The sequence below is a fragment of the Lolium rigidum genome, chromosome 5 (genome assembly GCF_022539505.1).
Source record: "Lolium rigidum isolate FL_2022 chromosome 5, APGP_CSIRO_Lrig_0.1, whole genome shotgun sequence".
NCBI classification, from domain to species: domain Eukaryota; kingdom Viridiplantae; phylum Streptophyta; class Magnoliopsida; order Poales; family Poaceae; genus Lolium; species Lolium rigidum.
The window spans coordinates 60,406,545-60,431,582 of NC_061512.1; the positions used below are offsets into that span (position 1 = coordinate 60,406,545).

A 25,038-nucleotide genomic window follows, 5' to 3' on the forward strand; every position below is an offset into this window, starting at 1 on the left:
GTCCTGCCCGCTCCCGCGAGCGGCAGGGCGGAACCCTAGCTCGCGCGGCCGCCGGCCGTCCTCCCCATCCTCCTCCCCTCCCTCGCCGCTGCCGGGCAAATCCCTGAGGCGTAGGCGGCGGCGGTGGGGGGGGGACTCTCCTTCCTCCTCGAGCGGCGATGGTGGCGCGGGCCAAAGTAGACGTCGAGGATGCCGTGTTGTTCGGAGGGCGCGGCGGCCTGGCAGCGGTGTGGAGGCCCCATGTGCAGGGCGTGCTCGCCGTGGTGGTGGCGATCCGGTGCAGCGACGACGGCGGGTGGCGCAGGCAGGCGCGCCGATTTGGCCGAGGTTTCGGTTCTTCTCCGTCGTTGGGGTGTGTGCGGCTTCAAGATGGTATCTTGGCGGGGAGGGGTAGTGCGGCCGGTGGCCTCCACTATTTCAGGCCGGAGCAGTGGCCCCGTTCCTTGCGTGCCCATCTCCTCTGCCCCAGATCTGTGACGAAGGCAACCATGGGGATTGCTGGATGTCGATCTGCAAAGAGATCCTTGCTCCGGCGTCTCTCTGGTCTTCCAGGACCCCTCGGTGACCTCCGATGTGTCTCGGTTCGTTGGTGTTGTGTGCCTGGTTCCTAGGGCGCGGCGGCCCTTGACGGTTGGAGCCTTGTTGGTTGGTGGGCGTGCCAGGGGATCTGGTGCTGGCCGGTCTCCTCGGTCGTGTGGACGACGTGGAATCGGCGAGCCAAGTGGGGTGGTAGTGGTACGGTGGTTGCTTCGGCGACGGTCGCTACCCAGTGGGGCCGGCTGAGTGCTTTTCACCGGGGGAAACCCTTGCCCTTTGGCCCACGACGGCGGCGTCCATGGACGTCGCTCCCCTCTTGAAGGCGTCGCTCTGGCGGCACTTAGTCTATCCACATACTCCAGATGAAAACCCAAGATCCTCAGATCGGGTGGCAGCGACACTCATGTGTCGTGATCTTCTTGAAGATGCCACCTTGGAGTTACCACGCCGTGCGGCTATCCGTTGTTCGGGTGGCGGAGGTTCCCCTTTTGCCCCCCTCCTCGGCAAAGCTTGCTTCATGTGCTGCATCCGCGGTGTTTCTTGTTGGGCGCGTCCTCGGTGATTCTCGTCGGTTTGTGAGCTGTGTCGGTCGATTCCTGGTGGTGGCCGGCCTCTGGTGCTGTCTGCGATGGTGGTGCTATCTCGTCGGCTGCGGTGGTTGTCGGTTTGCTAGGGTGAGCACCGGCTCGACAACGTATCCCGCTCTTCGTATGCTCTTTCTCTCCGTATGCTGTAATAGTCGCTGTTCATGTTTCCGGTGGTTGTTACCCTTTGTGGCCCTAGTTGTGTGTGTTTGCAGTTCTGCCTTGTATGATGAGTTAAACAACTTGTATCTGTTTGGTCGTTAAGGGCGTTATTAATTTAACGTTGGGTTTTAGCTTTTTATTAGAAAAGCAGTGGCAAATGAACGACGGCCACTGCTGTACGGCCGAGGTGAGTTCAGAACTTCACATACTCCAGTTGTAAACACAGCGAGGCCTAAAGAAAAAAAACATCCGCCGACACGTCCTGGGAGGCGTCTTTCATCACTCTCGTCCGCACTAGTTTCCGCAAACGTACAGACGAAAGCGAAAACTCGGAAACACGTCTTTCAACTACCAACGCGTCTCTTCATGCCCCTCCGTGCGCAGTGCGCAAGTTTTTCTACTTCGCCCTTCCGCGCCGCCGAGACAGCCGAACCCTTCAACGCCGCCGCCGAGCTCGACGCCGTCCTTCTTCCACCGAACCGGGTACGCCTACCTCGACCCATCCTCATCCTTCTCTTTCTTCTCCTCCTCCTCCGCTGGATCCCGCTCCCGTCTGAATCCAAGACTTCTGCTGGGTAAATGTGGCCCGGATTCTGCTGGACTAGTGGAGCACTCGTTCTGGTTCCGGTTGCTGCTGTTAACATAGTTCTTCAGCGCGCAAGATCGATCTACCTTAGGCCGCTGAATTTGTTTTGCCGCGCGCGACGACAAAAGTCGAGTCCCATTATATCTTCTTGTGGGCACTGACCATGAGACGTCAGATGGTACCTTGTCTGGCCATGGCCTGTCAAATGGCCACCCAGCATTCTCCTTTCTTCATGGAGTTTCTTGATGCGTTGCCCAGTTGCACGTATGGTACATTTTGCGAACTGAAAACGATTCTGAAGTTTTGGGTTGCCACAGCCTCTGGTCTGAAACCGAGAGTTGAAGCTGGCATCCATTTTGGAACTCCATGGTTGCCGCAAGTCCTTCTTCACTAGTTAGTTTTGAAGTTTAGTAGCGAGTGGGTACTACTGTACTAGCCAGTCTAGTTTGCGTAATGTGAGCCACATAAATGTTACACCTCAGGTGCCAGGAACAGCAGGCAATTCAGGGGCCCCTTGTTAATACGTTTATCTTTCCAAAAACGAAGTGCGTTTTCTGTTTCCCAGCTGAACCATGATGGTCTCCCTGTAGCTTGTATTGACTTCATCAATTTGACGCCATGCTCTGGTTCCAGAAATCACTGCATTGCCAACGTCTTTCGTTAAAAGTGTGCCTGCTTGACCCATTTATCCCACTACAAACTTTTTTATAAGGCTGTCATTCCGAATTCCAAATTCTTGATGCCCAGGTCAATTTCTGTTGAAGATCTGCAAACTTGGTCCCAAGCAATCAAGCAGTCACCCCCATCAACTTTGCTATAGTTTCTTTCCAGAAAAAAAAAGCCTCAACTTGTTGATTTCATGTATCAGTGACTTAGGAAGTTTGATGCAAGACATCAAAGTAAGATTGCAGAGCCGAGAAGACAAACTTAGCGAGAGTTGGTCTACCCCACCCCTAGTGATGACAATGGATGGGGACTGAGCTAAATTACCGTTTGGATCGGTCCATCTGTTGGAATGCTGGTTCTTCCACGCAATGGCTTACTATTTTTGCTGTCGTCCTTATGGAAGGTTTTATCACGTTTAGGACAAGTTTTTTCCTTTCCTATCTTTGTAATGATCTTGATAAATAGGCGTTGCCTACATGTTGGTAGGTTCCTTTACTATACTCTTTGCTAGGTTAGTATGTTATACTGCGTGCCATAAACCGATTTGCGTAGGAAGATGATTTCCTATTATTGCTGTAGGCTATCAATACAGCTTAAGATACTGACATGCTTAAGTAATCAATCTTCCTGTTCAATGACTATGTCAGAGTGAAAGAAGATGCCGTCACTTCAAAAGGCTTTACCTCCAGAACTTGCTGATAATGCACTCAGAGTAAGGTTCCTCTCCCACCTTCCTAATGAGAAGTCAGTCTTCTAATTTTACTTGTGAGTTTGAAGTATCTATATTGATGAGTTTAATATTTTAGCTTCAGCTTTTGTAAATCACATCTAGCAGTCCTCATGCAGCCCAATTCTTCATTTTCTGTCACGGAAGTGTAGAAGAAATGTATTTGTAGCATCTGAGGAAGAAACTATTGAACTGTTGCTCATCATTTTTTTTGGCCATGCTGTAGTTATACCGCGAATGCTTAAGGAGGGCTAAGTTCATCGGGAGTCAGGTATGCATTTTTAAGTATATCATTATCTACATAATATTTCTAAACTTGAACTCAGCTTGCTCTTTTCTCCTCAACGGAGAGTACAGAACTGAGTTTATTTAGTTATCAGGGTGTTCCAGGATAACCAACAAATCAATTGCCCAATCGTTAGTTCTTGTGCCATTTGGATTTTTAGGTATACAAACATATTTTGTTTAATTGCTGCCTTGTTTGCTTGTAATGAAACTGCTCTGATGAATCAATGTTTTTCTGGAAGCATTACATATACTAGGCTTTATTTGTTCTGGGGCACTTTATACTTATTCTTAAACATTCATATCGTCATTTTTATTTTACATAATTGTTAGATGCACGAGAATTAGTTCCACATTATAGAATAATAGGTCATCACAACTAGTACTAATAAGTCCTTTCTGATGTTTGGCATGTTTATATAATTTTATAAACCCATGCATTTGTCTGACTAGGTTGCTGTGTTTTATGACCCAGCAACACAACACCGGGCTTCTTGTTTCCATGGTGAGACAACAGTTCAAGAAAAACATGCATGAAACTGATCCAGAGAAGATACAGAAAATGAAGGATGAGTAAGTTGCTGCTCCCGTGAAACTTTCATTTCTGGCTGTTTTACCTTTCTATGTTGTTGCAACATATCTTCTGAAATTATTTCTTGATGTGCAGTGCGGCAAGGGGTCTTATCAATCACATTATTTACGAGTCCGAGAAGATGACAGGGCGTAAGTTCTCAGGTTAAGAAAGTAGCAAGTAGACTTTCAGCATTTGCTGTACGAATAACAATAAAGAGCATCTTGATCATGTGGCTGTTGATTTATGTTATCTCCTGACACATGGACCAGCTAATGCTTCGCTTGTTGTTGACATATTAAAGCAGTGATTTTCATCAGTTGCATTTTACTGGGGTTCTGGATGTAGTTGGCCTATACATGCTGAGTGCTACCTGTTTTGGGTAATCTTTAAATATTTTCCAAGCTTGGAGATGTATATCTTCAGAAATTTTGAATGTTTCGATATGTGTGAAACAGATGTGTAATTATAAAACCTTTTTCCTTGGTCATGAATCCATGCTGCTTGAGGCAGTTCCGTCATGTATACCATGGCTCCGTCTCCTACTCCATCTCCATGGACCTGGAAGGCAGCCACAAGTTTGCAGAAGTACATATATTCGCTGCAGTATTCTTTCTCCGTATTTCAGATGATAGAAATTCAGACTTCGCCATCAGTTTTTCCAAGGTTCTTAGTATGCAAATAGTTTGTACAGTGAAAAGCTTGCAAGAAAAATATGCCCTGATTGCTTGCATTGCGTTTGACACTGAAGATTGTTAGTTCCTTTCATCCATTGTTTCACATAGTTCTTGGTCAGTGAGTTGGCAGAACAGTTACCAGTTTTACAGATGCCGGCTTGTATTTTTCACCATATAAGTACAGAGGGTAATCACTCCAGGTTTGGATACCTGTAACTCAAATGCATCCAATTATTCATGGTCACATCTGTAGATCCTGGATGATGTACCTCCCCCTCTGCACCTGACATGCATGGATCTGATATCTCAGTTTTCAACTGAAGCAGCTACAATCCTATGGATGGAATTTGTCAGATTGCTCTACAGAATCCAGAAAAGCGCAACAAAACCAATGGCATTGCATGGAAGACGTAGGATAGGAACTGATGAGGCTGATGAACTCAGAGACCCTGAAGAGAACTGGGGCCAGCCATTTATGGAATTCCCTGCACTGCAGGGTGTGACACACTACTTACTGTCTGCAGGTCAAAATGATTGGGAAAGAACAGCCCTCCTGCCTCACTAAATGTGCAAAAGTTATCATCTAGGCATCGTGGATGGCCCTCAAGCATGGATCCTTCAGCCTTCTTGTGCCATGCCGATGAACTCAACCACTCCTTTTTGGGCAGTCGCGTCTCCTGTAAAATCCATCTGATCCTAGCCCTAGCTAACAGACTCACAGGCTGTTATCGAGGATATTGACGGGCCAGAAAAAAGCGATCGACTATGATTGTCGACAATTGGGGGTGTCGTTTAGCCCAGTGGAATGACAAGACAGTGCCTCCTATGAGTCTATGACCTGGACTGGGCTGCATACAGATGAACTCTCTGGTGGTTACAAAACATTCGATTTCAGTAGGTCAATGCTTCATGAACAATGCAAATGCAATGTCTTCTAAAGTTGGAATCATGGCTGCTGTTGAAACAGTAATGCCAGCCCAGTAGCTTTCTGCCTACTACTGCAGGCATATGTGCAGGTGAAGAAAGAACTGCATTTTGAATTCTTTCTTCATCTTGGCATCTTCCCCTCTATGTACAATTAAGACACTGTGTTCAGTACCTGTACTTGGCAATTGGCTCTGCAACTCACTACAACAGCACAGCCACAGCCACACCACATATCACATCTCTTGTACCTTGTTCTAGTGCCTAGTAAATTACTGCTGAAATTAGCATGGCCTGGTCTACCATTAGGCTTGGACAATTGGTACCCCCTGTGCAGTCTTCTTTCTGTCTAGATCAGTCATGCCTGAACTTATCTTGTTTCCCCTCATGCGTGTCGGCCAGATGGAGATCTTGAGTCAGTTAATTGAAAATTTAATGTGATGTGCAACCACACAAGATACTCAGAATAATTTTACATACTAATTAACAGGTATTCAATATTTTTGAAGCACCATGCACAAGGCACGCTCAAAATATACACATACCACATCGCTGTTGCTATTCAAGTAACATTTTCATCATTCAATAGCGTAAGTTTTTAGATCACAAATATATATTGTCCACAAAAACTTGAACTTGTCACTGTTTAACCAAAAAAACTGTGCAATACTCAGAATGGAATAAGCACAACTAAGTATCATACGGTAAGAGATAACAAATTAGCACACGTGCAACACTCATACTTAGGCTCAACAAAGATTCAAACAGAAATGATGCTTTATTAATCACAAGTTTGATGTAAAAAAATCAAAGAATATTATGAACAGCTTGTAATAACAATGAATGGTACTCCCAGTTCTCATAGGAATTTAGCAAAGTGAGACCCGAAAAAGTTTCAAAGTAGTCGCTATAATATTCTACTAGGCCAGAGATTACATATGCTCCCTTAGGTCAGGAGGCACAAGAAAGAAGAAATAATGAAGATAAAATAGCAGGCTAGAGATACATATTTGCCTATTTTTCATATTTCATCAGCAGACAACATACAGGGGGGCTCATCATACTTCATCACTAGCCATCATATAGTGGCATCATACTTCATTAGTAGACATCATATATTAGCACCAATGTTCATTATATTTTATTTCCGATAGCTGCATAGCTTATATGAGCAATCCATCATAATTTCTTCACTTCGGTGTTGATCCTTCACCAAACTTGGATGGCCGGGTCTCACCCGTTCGTGGACTGTCTCGCCTCCCTAGAGGGCTGCGTTCATGCCTTAGCTCGGTGACACGAGGGCTGTATGCCTTCTCAGAAATACAAGGACTGCGAAGGCCTTTCAGTTCTGTAACAGGAGTGCCACCTGAGCTCGTGATCTTAGGACTATTCAAGCGCTTGATCTCACCACGGCTTCTGGTGAACATGTCATCAAGGATCTCTGCGCTCTGGGTGCGTCCCAATGCAACATCAATATCTTGCTGAAATGCACATCATTTGAATGTCAAGCTAGTGCTACAGGATTAAAAATGATCTAGTCATCATCATCTAATAATTAGATCATGATAATAAGCAAGACTCCCTGGCAGGGTAGATCAAGAGTTTATGAACCCACCGCTGCAAGGTTGAAAGGTATAGCTGCCGATTCCTCATACTCTGCTGCGTCCAGGTCATTGAGATGTGCACCTTTGAAGAGCTTTGGGAGGATATACTGCCTAACTGGAACCAGGAGCATGATCATCAGGGGGAAAAGAACCCCAGCTAATGGGATCCATGTGATACCAAAGCAGACAAGCAGATATGTAGTCTGGAAGAGTGTGAACATGGCTATCGTCTTGAATGGCACAGTCTCGACAAATGTGGTATGGTACTCTTCTAGCACCCTGTGAAGATTAGTAAACGGTAAGCATTTCGCACGGCGGCTCCTGATTACCAGGCTACAACAAACAATTTTACATATCTGATTCTGCTACTGTATGCGCAATGATATACTTATTGTTTCCATCAGAAACACTCTACTTTGTATTTTTTTGCATTCTTTGATATGTGCAATAGCACAATCAGATTTCTCGAATTTACAGTAATGGCATGAGTTGAAACTTACTTGTATCTTCTGCTGGGAGCAGTGAAGAGCAGTAATATCCTTTCCCAGAACTGGTTACCAGGCAAGCTCTCAATAGCCATGAAGGCAAAGTAGCCCCAGAGGACAGCTGTGGGGATCTTCTTGAGCAACGGCATAGCAGCAACACAGCCCCCAACCATCACAGCCTGTAGCAAATTGCTCAACCGTTGCTCTTTGACCTCCATGGGCAGCAGATCATCAATCTCTTTCTCTATGTCAAAGACTGTCTCGTCAACTGGTGCATCGATGTTACCCATGCTTGATGCTAACTGGACAGTTGAGTCCTTAAGCTCATTTAAACCCTAAAATTTGTGAAAATGGTACTGCAATGTCAGATACATGTACTAGACTGTTTTGATACGATACTGTGAGAAATTAATTTCAGTCAGATCTGTGCGTACTTTGACAGACTGTTGCTGGTAGATTAGTGGTGTCTGAATCTGCTGATAAGCATCTTGCATGCTGCCGTACAGTTGGCTCAAGCTCGCATTCTGGCGCATGCTTTGTCGTGCTGTGGCTACAAGTCGGTTGCGGAGTATCTGTAGAGAAATGTTTTATTATCCGAATGAAAGTGTCCAGTAATACTAATCAATCATCAGAAGTTTGGAACATTCCCCATATCTTACCTGATGCTTTAGAGTAGCCAAGCTCTTTGTATGCATCGGCGACTGTGGAATGACGCCATTGGAGGGAGGGATACCAATTAGGCCACATAACAGTGTCTGTTCAAGAAATTACACTGAAATAAGATAAATTGGAAAACACCAAATATTGAAGTTATTACCCAGAAATATGCTCATCTATACATACCAGGAAGCCTAGGAGAAGCAAATCATAGTGGAAAGATGGAGGCTTCCTCAAATTGAACTCCGCCTGCTGAGCAAGCTGGGATGCTACACTGTGATCAAAGTAGTAAAGGACAGCAATCATTGTTGCAGGTATGAAGGCACCAATTATGTACATGAGTGGCACATGGGGCATATCCTGTTCATTGATATTGGAAACATTTGATGAGCTCCAATAGTTAACATGAATAACCTGAATGTTTCGCAAGTCTGGTTGAGTTTATGTAGTACCTTGATGACTGTCCAGTTGTCATATGCACCAGGTGACCATGGGTTAGGGCTGAAAAGGCGCCTCGGGATTCCTTTTGGCACACTGTCATGTGGTATGTAAGAAACTCCTGTCCACACTAAGACCATCAGTGGAACACCATAGTCAGCGATGAAGCCACGCAGCCAACCTAGGTAGAGTAAATGGGTCACAAGGAACATAGAGTTTGGTTAACTGAAGGGCTTAACATCCATAGGCAGCAAAGAAAGTGGAGACTCGTAGAATCTACCGGACCAGTTACAATCTTCAGATACATACCTGCCCCATAGCGCCATGATCGTGCTTTCCTGCTCCGCAGTGCGGTGAGCAAAAGGCCAAATGACAATACGATGGCAAACATTCCGTTGGCAAACCTCCATGAAGGGACAAACTGTAGTGCTTTTATGTTCTCCCGCTCAGGAATGCGGAATTCGTCTACAAGTCCCTGCATCCAACACAGGTACGTGAGCTACATATGCAAGTGCCTGCTAAATACAGAGAACAGAGCTTGCACAATACTGTTAATGGATTTTTTTTTTTAAATAAGCCCTCTTGATTTTATCCACCTTTTCTGTTTTGGATTTAGAACAAAACAGATTTGGAAAAAAATTAGTTGGAGCAATGACCAAACAGCAGAATCACTGAAACAGCAATCTTGGGACATCCCCATTAGCCTCCATGTGCTTTTCAGCTTCTGCACATGTCATAACCTAGTAGATTCTCCCACTATTTGGCTGATTCAGCCTGACTACAGTAGTAGTACACAACTTTTAGAGGGCAAATTGGTGTTCCCAAAAAATTCATACCACATCCACCTCAAAGAAAGCAAACCAAGACAACAAAATTTCTGAACAAAATTGCTGCATCAGCACAAGATTTGAAGCCTAGATCGTGTGTACCAACCTTGATAGCTTGCTGCATGAAGAGCATCGCGATGAGGAGCCCGAACAGCTCGCCGGCGATACGGGTGAACCGGTTTATGATCGAGCACGCGCCTAGCACTGCCATCGAGAACAGCAAGATTGCAGTCCACACACAGACCCTGCACACACATATTATTCATGATGTCAAAACCAAATGAAACAACGCTACAAGTTGGACTGGCCCACAACAATAATCTGCATCAATGCAACATGGGTGACCTACCAACCGGCCCAAGCCAGGAACAGGTTCGGACCGAGGTCGTCCCTGTCCTTGGCAAAGCTGAACATGAAGGTGTACATGATCACCGTAGGCTCGGCGACGCCGAGAATCAGCAGAGGCTGCCCTCCCACAACGGAGTGGATTATGCCACACAGGGCAGTGGATGCCAGTGTCTGCACCGCTGTGAGGACTCCATCTGTAGCAAAGTCATTAGAGCCCCCCAAATAAGTTCCTCTGCAGACTCACCCAAATGCACTGAAACAAACACCGAAGAGAGAAGTACAGAATTCAAACAAAAGAACAACAATTTGGGCTCCTCCATTTACCAGTGCTCCTCTCCAATTGCTCTCCGAACGATATCACTGGTATCGCGGACGCGAAGAATATGTAAGTGGTTGGCGCTAGGATCCTGAAAATAAATGGCACATGACAGTTTCAGTCCAAGATCTTGTGCCAGTTACACAATGCTCGCTGAGAGCAATCACAGTAGGTTTCAAGATGTTGCGGCATGTCAAGGGTAAAATCTCTACTCCAAAATGAACACAATGGCAAGAAAAGGTAAGCAATTTCTCCGCAGATGCGGCCAGCTTTCTTGTATCCGTTCTTACCTGATACCGGCACGGAACCCTCCTGTCCAGTCCTGCTTGTAGCAGGTGAGCCGCCCACGGAGGTCGTTCGTGATGCCTCGGAGGGGCACGAAGCTCTCCTCCATTGCTCGGAACCCCCAAAAGGGCCTTCGTTTTTGTCAGAAACACAGAGGAATCTGAGAGGATATTCACCAGGTGTGAGACGAGACCCAGATTACATCTTGTGGCAGACGGAACCAGGAGAAATGCTACAAGTATGCTAGCTCGCGGCGCATTTAGCGTGGATCCATGGGTGAAGCTAGGGGGCCAAGGCTACGAAGGGAAGGAGAGCATATGGAGCATAGACAGCAGCAGGATTGGTGAGCGAGTGAGAGGGAGAGGGAGAAGGAGGGTGCTATATAGACAGGGCTGGGCAATGGTGGACTGGAGAGTCAGCAACCATCGCTGTCATGTCCTAAAAAGAGTTTCCTAGCACAGAAAAAAGCTCACTACTGTTTTCCCTTTTTAAAATGCTGTTACATTTGGTATTACCAACATAACACGGATGTGTTAATGAGGAAGTTAGGAATCAAAACTAATTGACTGGTGCTATACTATAATCATTCTGAACTAACCTCATTAACACATCCGTACAATGGAGAAAGTCTAACTAACCTCGGAGCGCCTAGGATTTTGATCCTACAAGATATTGGTATTGTTAATTCTCTGGGAATTAAGTTAAAGCTCATTCAATTCCTGAATTGTGGGATTTGCGGCACGATTCGTGTGCCTATGAATTGCAAGTTACGTTGTAACTAAGATATTTCTGTTGCAAGTGGATTGGAACTGAGATTTCTTCATGGGTTATAACTAAGAAATTAGTTCAAGTAGTACATAAAATATTTATACAATGAAAAGTTGTTCATGTAGTACAAAATTCTGTGATGACATCTCTTGACTGAAAATTAATTTAATTTTTAGTTGACTGAGAATTAGCCACACCCATAAGATATACTTCTGTATACATAGCAGTGAAGAGGCTCTTGGTCAACTGAGTTGTGGCCTAACTACCCTGTAATTTTCTATTCTCTACTATATTCAAAAAGTTTCTGCCTTGTTTCAAAAAAATAAATTTTATAAAATACTGAACTGCAACCAGTTTAATTCATATTTCATTCAGTTAAAAGGATGGAAAAGAGCAAGAAAACAACAAGAAGCATACTTACTCTTGTGGTTGGTTTGTAGGCCAGTGCCAGTCCAGCTCTCCAGCTCTAGCTGTCCGACTGTGGGAAGGAGCCAGCCAGCTTCCTCTGACCATTTTACTAATACTAACTGCCATGTGCTTTCTGCTATGTTTTATTATGAGTTTTTTTTCTCTCAAGCACTATTATGGCCATTTTCTGAAAATATTGAAAACAATCGGAGTATCGCCAGTTTTCCACTTTTCCTACTGGGTTTAAGGTCAGTTGCTTTTAAGAATGTCCGTGTGCGTTTTTCTCCTTTTTCAACTATAAAAATTATGTATTCGCAGAAAAAGCTCATTTATTTAAGAACTGCATGAGAACTCGAGAACATAAGAAAATAACTGATTTGTTTTTCCAAGAACAACTAATCATTCTGAACTGTAACTTTGAGCAGTACCATTTTTCTTGTATCTCCTAAAGAAGGTGAAAAAGTGGTAAAATTTCATGATGTCTTCTTTATTTTTTCCCGCATGTGAGCGTTTTTTATCACCCACATTCTTGAGCATACTGCAGTTGATACATGCGCAGGAGCTTTCTGTACCTGCAGGAAAACCAGGGAATAACTATTTTAAGGATTCAACAGGACCAGGAAAACTACTTTCAGGATTCATGACCATGTGACCCCACTATCCAGGAACCAACAAATATAAAAGGGGGACTAGTATACAAGCAATATTCTGAACCTACTATCTGCTACTTTCTCAGGGCTCCTTTGATTCAAAGGATTTGCATAGGAATTGTGTAGGATTTGGTTCCTATGGGAAAAATTCCTATACATGTTGTTTGATTCATAGGAACATATCCTATAGGAAAAATTCCTATAGGAATCTTGTAGTGTAATTCCTATAGGAAAAAAGCATTAGCTCATACCTCATGGAAAAATTCCTTTGCTACAATCAAACAAACTTCATCTTCCTATAGGTTTTAAGTAGACATGCCATTCAAATCCTATACCTTTCATATTTCTATATTTTTCCTATCCTTTAAATCAAAGGAGCCCTCAGTCACAAATCTCAACTACTTGGCCTTGACATGTGCACATGTGATATTTTTCTGTTAAAACATCCCGTACATGCAGCTAATAAAAAACAGTGTACATAAGTAATGTTCAAGGAGTTCCTTGAAACCTGTATCATGCTCATGTCTGTGGAATCTTCCATTAAGAAATCAGGTTTTGAGGAACCCTAACTGAAGTTTGCGTCTGCTGTAGATCACAAAAGTTGACCTTAACTTTGTCCCAACATCCATGACTGCCTCTTGAAAAACTTTAACAAACCTAAGCTCTTGCTGCGGCTCTGGTGTGGAGTTATCTGAGGAATATATGTCTTGTCGATGAATATATTATCTTACGATAATATGGAAGCGTGATCGAATACCTTTATATCGCGGAAAACAAGGTTAGAGCAAGTGGTTTCGATGGGGCTAATAGGGTGATTGTGATCTTTGTTCTCTCTGGACCAAACATGCATGTGCTTAACAAGTAAATAAACTTGTCTGGCGTAATTGCATTATTACTTTCTCTTTTGGTGCTGACAGTGGCCTAAGTGCATTACTTTCCCATGGATGTGATGTCAAGTGTTGTCGATCTTGCACCTGCACGGCTGCACCCATCCATCGACCGACACATTATGCAGGGTTTACGTAAAAATGTTGCCATGTCGGCCTTGAAGATCAAAGTGATTAGTACTTAAAATTCATCAAGAAACCAACATCTTCAAAATAAAACTGAAGTGCGAAAGGCTCACTGTAAAGGCTGCATACGAAGTACGAAAGGTCCAATATCAGTAGCAAGTATATACCTGTCTGGCGTAGGTGCATTACTTTCTCTCATGAATGTGGTGTCAGGTGGTGGATCTTGCACCTACACCCATCCATTAACCGACACATTATTTGGGGTTTGCGTAAGCATGTTGCCATGTTGGCCTTCAAGATTGAAGTGATTAGTACTTAAAATATATCCAGAAATCGACATCTTCAAAATAAGACTGAATTGCAAAAGGCTAACTGCAGTAAAGTCCAGAATACAAGTACCAAAGGTTAAATACAAGTATACTTTTTTCACCACGTTCACCTTCCCCTAACTTAGTTGAAAGTTTAACAGAAATTCAATTCGGCTCCCGGGTGCATATGCTCCCTGTACCAAAAAATTATATTTTGAAGTGTCGATTTTTGTATAAAAAATTCCACATGTACATCTCCATAACATATGTGAGTTCGCCAAGTTACATGAAAACATAATATTTTTTGTGGCATATGTAAAAAAGATAAAATTTATCTTGTGAACATCCTTATTCTCTGCACTGAATTTTGTCTTTTTTACACATGCCACATGACAAGTCGATTTTACCGAAACAATTTTGTGAGCGTGTAGCACATAAAGATGTATGTGCGAATTTTTTATTTCCTTTTTCTGAAATTTCAAAATATATGTAAGATGCATTTGCAAATGAAGGGACCATATGCTCCTATGTTTCAAAACACCACTCCCGTTTGACAGAGAGATATGAACTTAAATAAGAGAGCACTTCATCAGCGGAAAACCAAAACTGATCATGGGTGTATATGCACCTGGTATATACAAAACATATTTCAAAATTTGTAAAAATTTAGGAGAAAAAAATTCTCATGTAGAGGAACATGTTCTATGTGTGCACGTAGAGTTTCACATAAAACCGACAATTTTTGTATCCTGTGTAAAAAAGATAAATAATGCCTCAAGAAATAGACTATTTTAGCACCAAAAAATTGTGTTTTTTATATAGGGCACAAAACATATCAATTTTTTCCGAAACAACTTTATAAGCATGTAACATGTCAAGATATACATGAAAAAATTTTATTTATATTTTTTTAACACTTATAAATATGTTTAAAATGTATTATAAATAAAGGGTGCATATGCACCGGGTGCAGAAACACCCTGCTCGTCAGCCATCAGAATCTACTTAGCTACTCTTGCACACCTGTGATGGCTCTTCTATTGGGTTTATTTTTAGACAAAGCATTTTTGGGGGATTTTATCATTTCTGCCACTATGACCAATCCTAATCTCAGTTTTACCATTTGACAGATCAAAACCTCAATATTATATCATTCCTCAGTTTTGACATTCCTTCATCTCTCCACCGCACCGTTAGTCTCTACTCAAATTTGCCATTTGGAGGTGGGGCCAATTAGAAACGCGTATAATATGTCAAAAATGTGGACAAGCCGATGTTTGGAGTCGCTTACAAAGAGATAGACAAGCTTTCTAATCATTCTTGCAAAAAAAGTGTCTCGATGAAGCACTTACAACAATCTACTGTACAACTTCGGTTGTAGAAGCTTCTTTTTTAACATTGTATGGTTGTCATTGTGCGACAGTTGTCGGGTGCATCGACATTGAGAAACCGCTCCACGAAAACCAGGAATTACCATAGGGCCTCTTTCGTGGGTTGTTGCAGAAGATCGCCCCTCTCCTCTATAGCTCTTCCCCTCTATAACTCTGGTGGATGCGAGGTACTCGTCATGGCCTTTGTTTGGCTCTTTAATTCTGAACGTTAAATTGTCTATCCGTTTGACATATTAGACGTTTTTATGACTGTTTCCACTCTCTAAATGGCAAAACCGGTGAGACACTAACGGCGAAAAGGTGATGAAATGACAAAACTGAGGAATGTTATAACGGAACAATACATGGCAAGTTTGAGATTTTGATCAGTAAAATGGCAAAACTAAGATTAGAAGCGGTCATAGTGGTAGAAATGATAAAAACCGGTCTTTGGAAGAAACTGTTGCATGCCCACCTCCGAAGTTCGGAAAACGAGGTAGCTTGCACTTCTAAGAAGTGAGGAATGACCAAATCAATTTTCTCTATTGCGCAGGCACAATGTACATGAGTATAATGGTTTTCATCTACATATACAATATAAGGGCATCTCCAGCGTCCCAATGCAAAAGAGACACCAAAAGTATACGATTTTGTCCGTTTGTGCCGGCACGTGGATAGAAAAGCGTCCATGTAGCGCATATTGTCCGTTTGGGTCGAGGGTGCCCAAGCGGCCCACACAATTTTTTGACAAACTTTATTGTTAGAAAAATTGCATCGTTTAAAACAAGAAAAATATTGAAACTAAAACGGCCCAAACCCTAGGGCGACTCTGCTGCTCGTCGTCTTCGTCCTTGGTGAGGTCCACCATCACTACCAGATCCCACGAATAGTTCGGTGCCGGTGTCGCCAAAGGATATACCCGCGGAGGAGGAGGAGGAATGACCTAGGCAGCAGCAGGGATGCTGGTCCCATGGCCAGTTTGACGCGAATGATGATAGAGGGTATGCCGTTGGAGGAGGAGCGGATGGGCAGCATCGAGCCATTGATCCCACAATGACTATCGATTAGGAGGTGGCGGTGTGCTTGAGGCCTGCAAGGCGAGCTTGAAGGCCTCTTCCTCGAAAGTCCCTTCTGGCATGAGGGTGGCGACATAAGGGGGTGGCGCACGACGGCGGCACTAGTAGGGAAAAGCCTACCAGTCGCGTGTCATTTTTGGCTACCAGTCGCGGGCCGGGGGCCCCGGCCCACCACTGGTACCTCGCTAGTGATAAGGCCCTACTAGCCACGTGGGTACCCGACACACGACTAGTTGATGGCTCCCAAGTGGAGGAGATCAATTGTAGTACTTTTCAATAAGAAAGATTGTCGAACCCACGATGAGCTAAAGGTATTGGTTAGCGGATTTGACAAGCAAACAATAATAATAATACAATAGTTTTGGTGTTTTGAGTGTATAGTTTGCAATAAAATAACAATATGTAAATGCTCAAAGTCCAATCCTGTATCTAGCAAGAGGAAAAACTCAAGTGTGTGTGTGTGTGTGTTTATATGAGACAAGTGTTCCTGAGAACGGCATGGATTTACTAGCATTAGAGTTCTATCCAACATGGTAAGTATTTTTTCAAGTTTCATTCCCTTAGGGGCGGAGCGTAAATTAGGTGCAACCATAGATATGAGAAAATACACCCCTTATGGTGGATCCTAGAGCCATTTTCATGTGCAAGTATACGAATCATTGAGACATAAATGTCCCACCATATCAATAAGTTCATTGGTCCCCAACATAAACCCCTTTAATGCAACTTAAAATATTGGAAAACGGTTTATGTCATTCCATCCCTTCCAAAACTCATTCATTACATTAAAGTGTAGCCATATGAGCCTATATAGGTGAAGTAATATGCAGTCGAAGTTCACGTAAAACCATCATAGAACAATATAAAAGATAAAAAAACTTGACCAAATACTCATTTCATATCACATAGAATCATAGCCAGATCATCGTATGCTCTCAGAAACATGGGGAACTACTCACAAGTGTCAAACATGATATGAGTCAGAGGCATAATGATTACAACACAATCTGAATATATAATATCTCCACTAAATAATGATAAAGTACCAATCACAAACATGCAACTAGCCCTTAAAACAATATCCGGGATTCAATCAAACACAAACTATAAGGGGGTAAAGTCGATCTCGTAGATGGTGATGGTGGTGATGGTGCTGATGGAGATGTTGATAAATATGTCTCCCCCTATGTCAAGGAGGAGTGGCGATAATGATAGCATCGATTTCCCCTTCACCAGAGGCACCGGTGCGGTAGGATCTGCCCTCTCCCAGAGTAGGAGAGGACTTTCGCCTCCGCCGCCGCCTCAATAAATCTGGGAAAAAATGGCTTAGGTTTTTAGGCAAAATGGAGGCGTCGGTTAAAAGGGGGACCTGAGACGATGCCGAGGGAGAAATGGGCGTTGGAGGCGTGCCCTAACAGGGTGGGCGCGCCACCTGGCCTATTTTGGCCCTCGTGGATCCTCTGGCGTGATTCTTTGGCCCACAGTGCTTCTCCAGGTGAAAAACTGATCATGTATTTTTCCTTCGATTTTTGGGTGTCCAGAAGGTCCCTAAAACAATAAAATACAAAAAAGAGGTTTTCTGCATCGGGAATTAAATACCAATGAAAGGAACTTTGTAGGAAAATCCCGGGAATCAACTAAAAATGCATAAATAATGATGTATGATGGCAAATATCAGTAGAAACTAAACATATATGTAACAATATTGATGATGTAAAATGCACGTATCAACTCCCCCAAGTTTATACCTTTGCTCATCCTCGAGCAAATAAGCGAATAGATCATATCATGCATCAATGAGCTTATGGTTGATAAATAGAAATACTATCATGGCATCATCAACTTATGTATATTCAGTTGTCTTGTAAGATCTCTAAACTAATAACCATACAAACATGGACTTATAATAGAAACTCTAGCAACTACCCCTTACCGTTTGAACAAGAGTAACCATTGCATGTTGGACAATTGAATAATGTTCTATATATATCATCTCTATATGCTTGGCTTTTTACCAACTTTCCTTTTCTTTGATCTTGCATTTATAATGAAGATAAACTCTCATAGAGCAACTAGTTACAAGAATAGAATTTACTAAACAACATTATAAGCATGAAGCATATTTTCAATGAGATCAGTTAACAGTCTTGCCTCCTAGTAACCAGTATAAATCTTATTCATGGATCTTTCAATCATGTCATATGCTTTACATCTACCTTTGTCTTTCACTTTCCATGGCTAACCGAATCCTCGGGTGCTGACATTTTCATTCATAAACTTGTTTTAAGCATATGTATTGAAATATCCATGACAATCAGTTTACCAGTTGATTACTAAGTAGTACAAGAGTATCTCATGCCCCCTTGTCATCATATCTTCCTAACTATTTTTTCTCAAAGACCACATCTCCACCACAACTTCAAGGTGGTTTCTTTTTTCGTTTTCTTTTATTTCTTAGTATTGTTTTGCATGGACCTTTCCTTTGTTGCAAGCTCTACTTAAAAAGTTCTATGCTTGTCCAACATGCTTAAGTTAATTAAGTACAAGACAAGGTGTAATTCAAACTTTTACATACGAGCTGCACATCTGCATGAGTGTTACCCATAAATCTCTACACAAAAGAATCATGGACGACACCATACTTCACATTTCATTAAAAAAACACTTGATCAAAGATAAGTGATAATGCTCTAAGAGCTTTCCAAACTATGAGAAACTTGATAGCGCTACTAGATGAAAGCAAAAAACCTAACTAAAGATAATGACTAAAACGATATGATGAACTAATAAACATAAAAGACTTGATATAACTCCCCAAGCTTGAGTGTTGATGTAGATCTTATTTCTTTTTCTTCTTCTCCAGCTCTTTGGAATCTTCAAGATCTTGAAGATTCTGAAGCAAGCCCATCATGAGGTAAGCTTGCTTGAATTTCCTAGAACTCTTGGCCATATCTGCCCAAAGCTTCACTTCTATCTTCTCCTTGCTAGGTTTCCACTTCGAGGTCGACCCTTTTTTTCCTTCGCGTTTTCCCTGCGATGAAAATTAGCAGCAAGATTTCTTTAGGCAAGGCAGCTTCTATTAGCTTTCCAACCAGTGCTCATGCCACCCCTTCGCATAACGTTCTTAGGAGGTGACACCACCCTCACTACAACAAGAGGTATAGGAGGAGGGTGAAGCTTCCCCTTGTATTCAGCGTTGGTGATGTGCATGTGGTCTCCTTCTTCATCTTCATCATCTTTTTATTCTTCTTCTTCCTCCTCCTGTTCCTCTTCCTCCTCTTCTTCCTCTTCTTCATTCTTTCTCATTCTCCTCCTCCACATGTATGTGGGGCTAAGCCCATCGAGATCATCATCATCTTGCATGGATGAGCATTGGTAGGAGTCTCCCGAAGACATGGCGAAGATTTTTGGTGGAAAGAAATCTGAAAGACAGGGGCAGAAAACAATGTTTGCTAGAAACGACTTGATGCGAGATTAGATCGGCAAAGAGGGGTATATATGAAGGTTTTTAGGTAAAAAACAAAAAATTGGAGTCGAAACGGAGGCAAAAAGAAAGTCCGAAGGTGAAAATACCTCGGGTGGCGCACCCTACCAGGGTGGGCGTGTCACCTGGTCCCTTTTGCCCCTCTCAATTCCGTTTCGTCCAAATCTTTCGCGGACCTTATTTTACTAAAAAGTAACTATCCTAAAATATGAAAAGATTCCAAGATATTTACGTATCGGATCTCAACTTTCATTGGTTTCTGGTATCTGGCAAGGGATAATTCTTAGCAATTTGGCTTCCAGACTCTGGAGATTTAACTCCTCCACCGTTCCTATGAATTTTTCACTTGCAATATAATGCTTAAGACGTCGTCCATTAACAACATGAGGTTTACCTTTGTAGTCCCCATGAAGACGGATGGCTCCAGAGTGATAGACCTCTTGCACAACTAATGGACCTTGCCATCTTGATGCTATTTCCCTGCAGAGAATTTGAAACGAGAGTTGAACAATAATACTTGATCTCCTAGTTTGAATTTCTTCCTCTTTATCTTTTTTTCATACCACATTCAGGCATACAATGTCTAATAATACCATCTACACTTTTCTTATAAAGAAATAGATCATCCCAAAAATATAGTCTAAGATAATAGAAGATTTTTTCTTTGTTGATAAATAAAATATGGTGGTATAACTTATCCAACAATAAGATTAGCATAATCATCGAACCATGGAGAAGCCATTCTTGCACTGGACACATTAATGTTTGTAAGTTGTTTATTAGCAAAGCTATCATTAAGGAGAAGTTGTTTATTAGCAAAGCTATCATTAATGAGTGGGATCTACCGGAATATTTTCCATTTTAGATAAATGATCAGCTACATGATTATCCTCTCCTTCCCTATCAACAACATGCAAATCAAATTTATGAAGTAATAAAACCAATCTAATAAATCTAGGCTTAGCATCTTTATTATTCATAAGATATTTAATAGCATGATGATCAGAGTGTACTATGACTTTAGAATCTACAATGTAAGATCTAAACTTATCACAAACAAAGATCACAACTAAAAATTCCTCTTCGATAGTATTATAATTTCTTTTGGTGCCATCAAGAGTTTACTAGCATAATATATAATATTTAGCTTCTTATCAACTCTTTATCCTAGCACAACACCTACCGCATAATCACTTGCATCACACGTGATTTTAAAGGGTAAATTCCAATAACATGTTAGTGCAGAGACGTTTCAATATGTTTAATTTGTAAGGCCCATACTTTTAATAATGTAATAAAAGTTGCATGCATCGATCCATGCACTGGGGCATGTTGCTCCATTTCAAAAATAGTACTACCGTGGTTAGGGAAAGTGCCCATTTGAGGCAATAATAAATTTAGATTTATATATCTGCCCTACTGATGATGAACGCCTCGTGGTTTTCACGAGGCACCTAACCGAAGGATAGCAGGATGTACACTTACGTGCTAAAACTGTCAGGGCCTAGATAGATCAACCATTCCATCATTGTATCACCTACTCTATTTGTTTGGCAAGCGTTGTATCAGCATGTGCTGGCATTTCCGTGTTCAGTAAGTACTTGTCACCAGAACGAAGTGCTACATTCCAAACTCCTCTGGGGCAAACCAAGTTTGTCACGCTTCATACACACTTCAGTATGCTTCTATTTTCTACCCCCACCTCCACCTCCAATCAAGACCCGCATGTGTTGCATTATTCCAGGAAAATGCAGAACGTGCAGAGCTTTCAGATGGGCAGAAAACTTGCCTAAAAAACCTCATGGATCTAGTTGTACGATGCATACCAAGTCGATAAGCTGGGTAGAGATGCAGACATGCGTGATCCATTGATCACGTGCGTTTAGATCATTGGAAGTTGTAAACTTTGCTTTTGTGATTCTCAGCGAACTCTGCTCAGTCCCATTCTCTGGTTAAAATAGTGGGTTATAGCCGATAGCCCCGATTTTTTTTTGAAGCTATGAAAGGCTATAGCCGAGCTATAGCGGGCTATAGCCATATAGCGGATTTGCTAAATAATGAAAAAAATTGAGCATCATATAGTCATATATATATCAATAATTCACAAATTAATAACATAATAACATCTTCACATAGGAGATACACATAATAGTTCACACATAGTTAAATGCATAGTTTTGTCCAAATATTACAACATCATTACGTAGTTTAGGACATAGTTATGCCCATAATTACATAACTAGAACTTGGTGGCTATTTCGTCAAGCAAATGGACCGGTCGACTGAAATTTTTGGTCCAAAATTTTGGGCTCATTGAGCAGGAAGTTAGCGGCTATGAGGCTAAATTAAGGCTAAATAGTCTTAGCCGGGCTATTAGCGGCTATTTCTGTTATAGCCTCTAAAGTCTCTAGCTATAGCCGCAGGCCTCGCGAAAGGCTATAGCCGGGCTATAGCCGGCTATTTTAAACAGAGGTCCCATTATGGTACTATTGGAGTTATTTTTACGCGAGTTTTACAGTTTTTAAAATTGTTTACTAACTTAAAGTAAAATAAAGATGGCGCAATACAAGACTTCATCACAGTATCTTTGAAGTTACATAAGTTTGCTTGATGGTCTGAGCTCTATGCTTCGCTATGACAATGTTGATAATAAAAAATTTACCTACAAACCAAGGAGCAGACAGCATGAATAAAACAAACATCTAGGATCCTAACTTATGATTCCATCAACAAATATGTTTATAGTGTTTGGGGCTGAGGTAATTGCTGATGTTTGGTAAACAGGGGCATGAGCACGTGAAGAAAAATATGTCTGATCAGGAGTGCCAGTTAGAAGTTATGCTTTCGGATTCTTGCCATGGAAAAGGAAACACGAAGATATGGTGTTTTGCTTGGATGGGACTTGTCTGAAAGATCTGGTAGTACTTTTGATTTTTGAAACCAATAAAGCAAGGCTCTTTACAAGTATGCTTTGGTTAATGGCATCAGCTATTCAGCTGTCAAATAACCACATGAGATCAGTGTGAAATGACAAGGTTTTTATTTATTACTTGTTTGATGATGTAAAACAAAGTCGGTATAAATTAAGTCCAGCGGATTTCATGTTAACATAAACTTCTTCTGTTTTGAAAGATAATGGAATACTAAAATACTTGTGAATTAATTAGAGGAGTTATATTTTGCCATTACAGAAGTAATTCAGCATGAACATCCTTTTTCAGGGAAACATCGTGAACATCCTAGTATGGGATCAACAAAACTAAGAAAACTAGCTATCTAGTGGCCTGGCTGTCAGCAACCACCAAGTCACCAACTGGTGTTTCTCATTCAGCCTCGCTGCCTACCCATACAAAAACAAACAACTCTTTTTTCTAAAAGACAATTTTAGCATAACATGGAGGCTTAAATAAACAAACTGATCCTGGTTTGTACCCTATCTCCATTCGGAAAGATGGCACAAAATATTTTATTTACTCGTTCCCTAGTTCTTTGCTCTGTACAGAAAGGCTAGGTGGTTACTCAACTTCAGATTTAAGATGCAATGAATGCTGGAAAGGCCAAAGCAAGATTGCAAGTTGGTTCGACGAAAAGCTTGTGTAGATTTATTACTTAACCATGTGTCAGTTGGATTGCAACATATTTTGTAATATAATTGAAACTAGGTTCATTAAGAAGCTTCTTGATAGGTCAATGTATAAATGGTTACTCACCTGGTCGACAACGTAGCAGTTTGTACGAGTATAATTGATCTTAAGATATTTTTGTTAACTGAAGAACCTCATGAGTCATGAGAATATGGGATCACCTAAGCCTATCTTCCAACCCTATTAGCAAGATAACATACTAAAACTTGGCAAGAGACTTGAGGCAAGCATTGACTGTTCAACACACTGGCATGCCTATGAAAAATGCTGTTTATGATCAGATCCATGTTACTGACCAGCTAAAAGCATTGCATCATGCCGTAGGAGCAACTAAAGGTAGATTAGGTACACTGTCAATTTTGAAGCATAACTTTTCCATGACAGTGAAGAGTGTGATACTGAGCCAATTGTTCTATGTTTTACATGCTGGTATGCTACCATTACTCTGTATACGAGGTTGATGTCTTTGCTTGTTGCTGCATGCCATTGACCGCTTCAGGATGGTACTTGGGTGTCATGTCTTTTTTGTTGATATGTATAAGTGAATTGCCTAGCCCTTTCCATTAGTTTGGACTTTTAGTTGCGCTGGTAGCTTAATATTTTTATCCTTTATTTTTTAATAATTAGGCTGTGTGCATTTTAATGCCTGGTGCCATTGAGTTGTTGCAGAAGTCAGATGTATTCAGTATCAATTTTGGATAGCGTACTTGGCATCATTGATATTAATATAACGCCCTTTAGCATGTGTAGTTTACCTGCGGTGGACATAATGGCTTTCTTTCTTGCAAAACTAATTAATAAAAATTGAAGCATATTCCCAGACTTGTGCCATACTTCGGATTTTATTGTTTAACCAATCCAATGCCATGCTCTCAAGGTTAGATGATGCAACAATCTCTGTAATAATCACGTGATTGTAGAGATATGTTTCCTTAAGATAAACAACATCGTCACACTTTTTTTGTGAAGAACTTCTGTATGTATCTTATCAAGTGGTATAATGCCACAGAATATTTATGATGCATTTACATAGCGCACTCCTAGAACCATGCTAAATTTGCTGAACTGTATGAGAACCATGATCAGGTTCAGTGTTCTTCTCTGCTACTTGTCAGGTAAGTGTACCATTTTCTTGCGTAACCCTACTCGAGTGATTGCAATGAGTAGTACAGTCTAATGTTACTACTTGCATTTCCACATATGGCAATGGCATACTCTTGCCTGAAGCTCAGGCAATGCCGTGCTTTGACATATTTTCCATCAGAACTCAGTGGCAATAGTACGGAGCAGATGGACCATTCAGAAACATTCAGACTGACACTTGATAACATTATCATCTGCTCTCTAGTATGTATGAATTGTTGAATCTCCTCTCAGAGTAATACATCACTGTTCTGTCTCAGGCATCCAAGTTGTTGACAAACCGGGGAACGTCTATCCTGTGTGGGCAGCGAGGGATGCATCGATGCTTTCCTCCCGTTTCAAGTTTTCAACACCTAAAGCCTAATTTCTTGCAGCCCTTTGGCAGTGGCCAGTGGCTGTGAATGATGGCACATCAGAAGCCTGGGTGAGATATTCATGTCAGTGTTTGACATGAAAGAAAGCTCAGGTTAACTCTTTCTTGAAAGCAAGTAAAGC

At 41.8% G+C, this 25,038-nt stretch overlaps 2 protein-coding genes across 2 annotated transcripts; one reads left to right on the plus strand and one right to left on the minus strand.

Annotated features, from left to right (window-relative positions):
* Window positions 1–1,696: 1,696 nt before the first annotated feature.
* LOC124655063 lies at window positions 1,697–4,535 on the plus strand. The gene is made up of 5 exons (XM_047194031.1): window positions 1,697–1,766; window positions 3,183–3,247; window positions 3,489–3,533; window positions 4,023–4,120; window positions 4,215–4,535. The coding sequence occupies exons 2-5, from the start codon at window positions 3,194–3,196 to the stop codon at window positions 4,285–4,287; spliced, it is 270 nt and encodes an 89-aa protein (XP_047049987.1). The 5' UTR covers window positions 1,697–1,766; window positions 3,183–3,193; the 3' UTR covers window positions 4,288–4,535.
* Window positions 4,536–6,909: 2,374 nt separating this feature from the next.
* LOC124653931 (probable boron transporter 2) lies at window positions 6,910–11,036 on the minus strand. The gene is made up of 12 exons (XM_047192989.1): window positions 10,685–11,036; window positions 10,403–10,485; window positions 10,080–10,272; window positions 9,837–9,975; window positions 9,213–9,378; window positions 8,918–9,084; window positions 8,652–8,825; window positions 8,468–8,563; window positions 8,243–8,380; window positions 7,824–8,143; window positions 7,335–7,602; window positions 6,910–7,200 (listed from the first exon to the last, which is right to left on the minus strand). Exons 1-12 carry the CDS (start codon window positions 10,786–10,788, stop codon window positions 6,910–6,912), a joined length of 2,139 nt encoding a protein of 712 aa, XP_047048945.1. The 5' UTR covers window positions 10,789–11,036.
* Window positions 11,037–25,038: the final 14,002 nt, after the last annotated feature.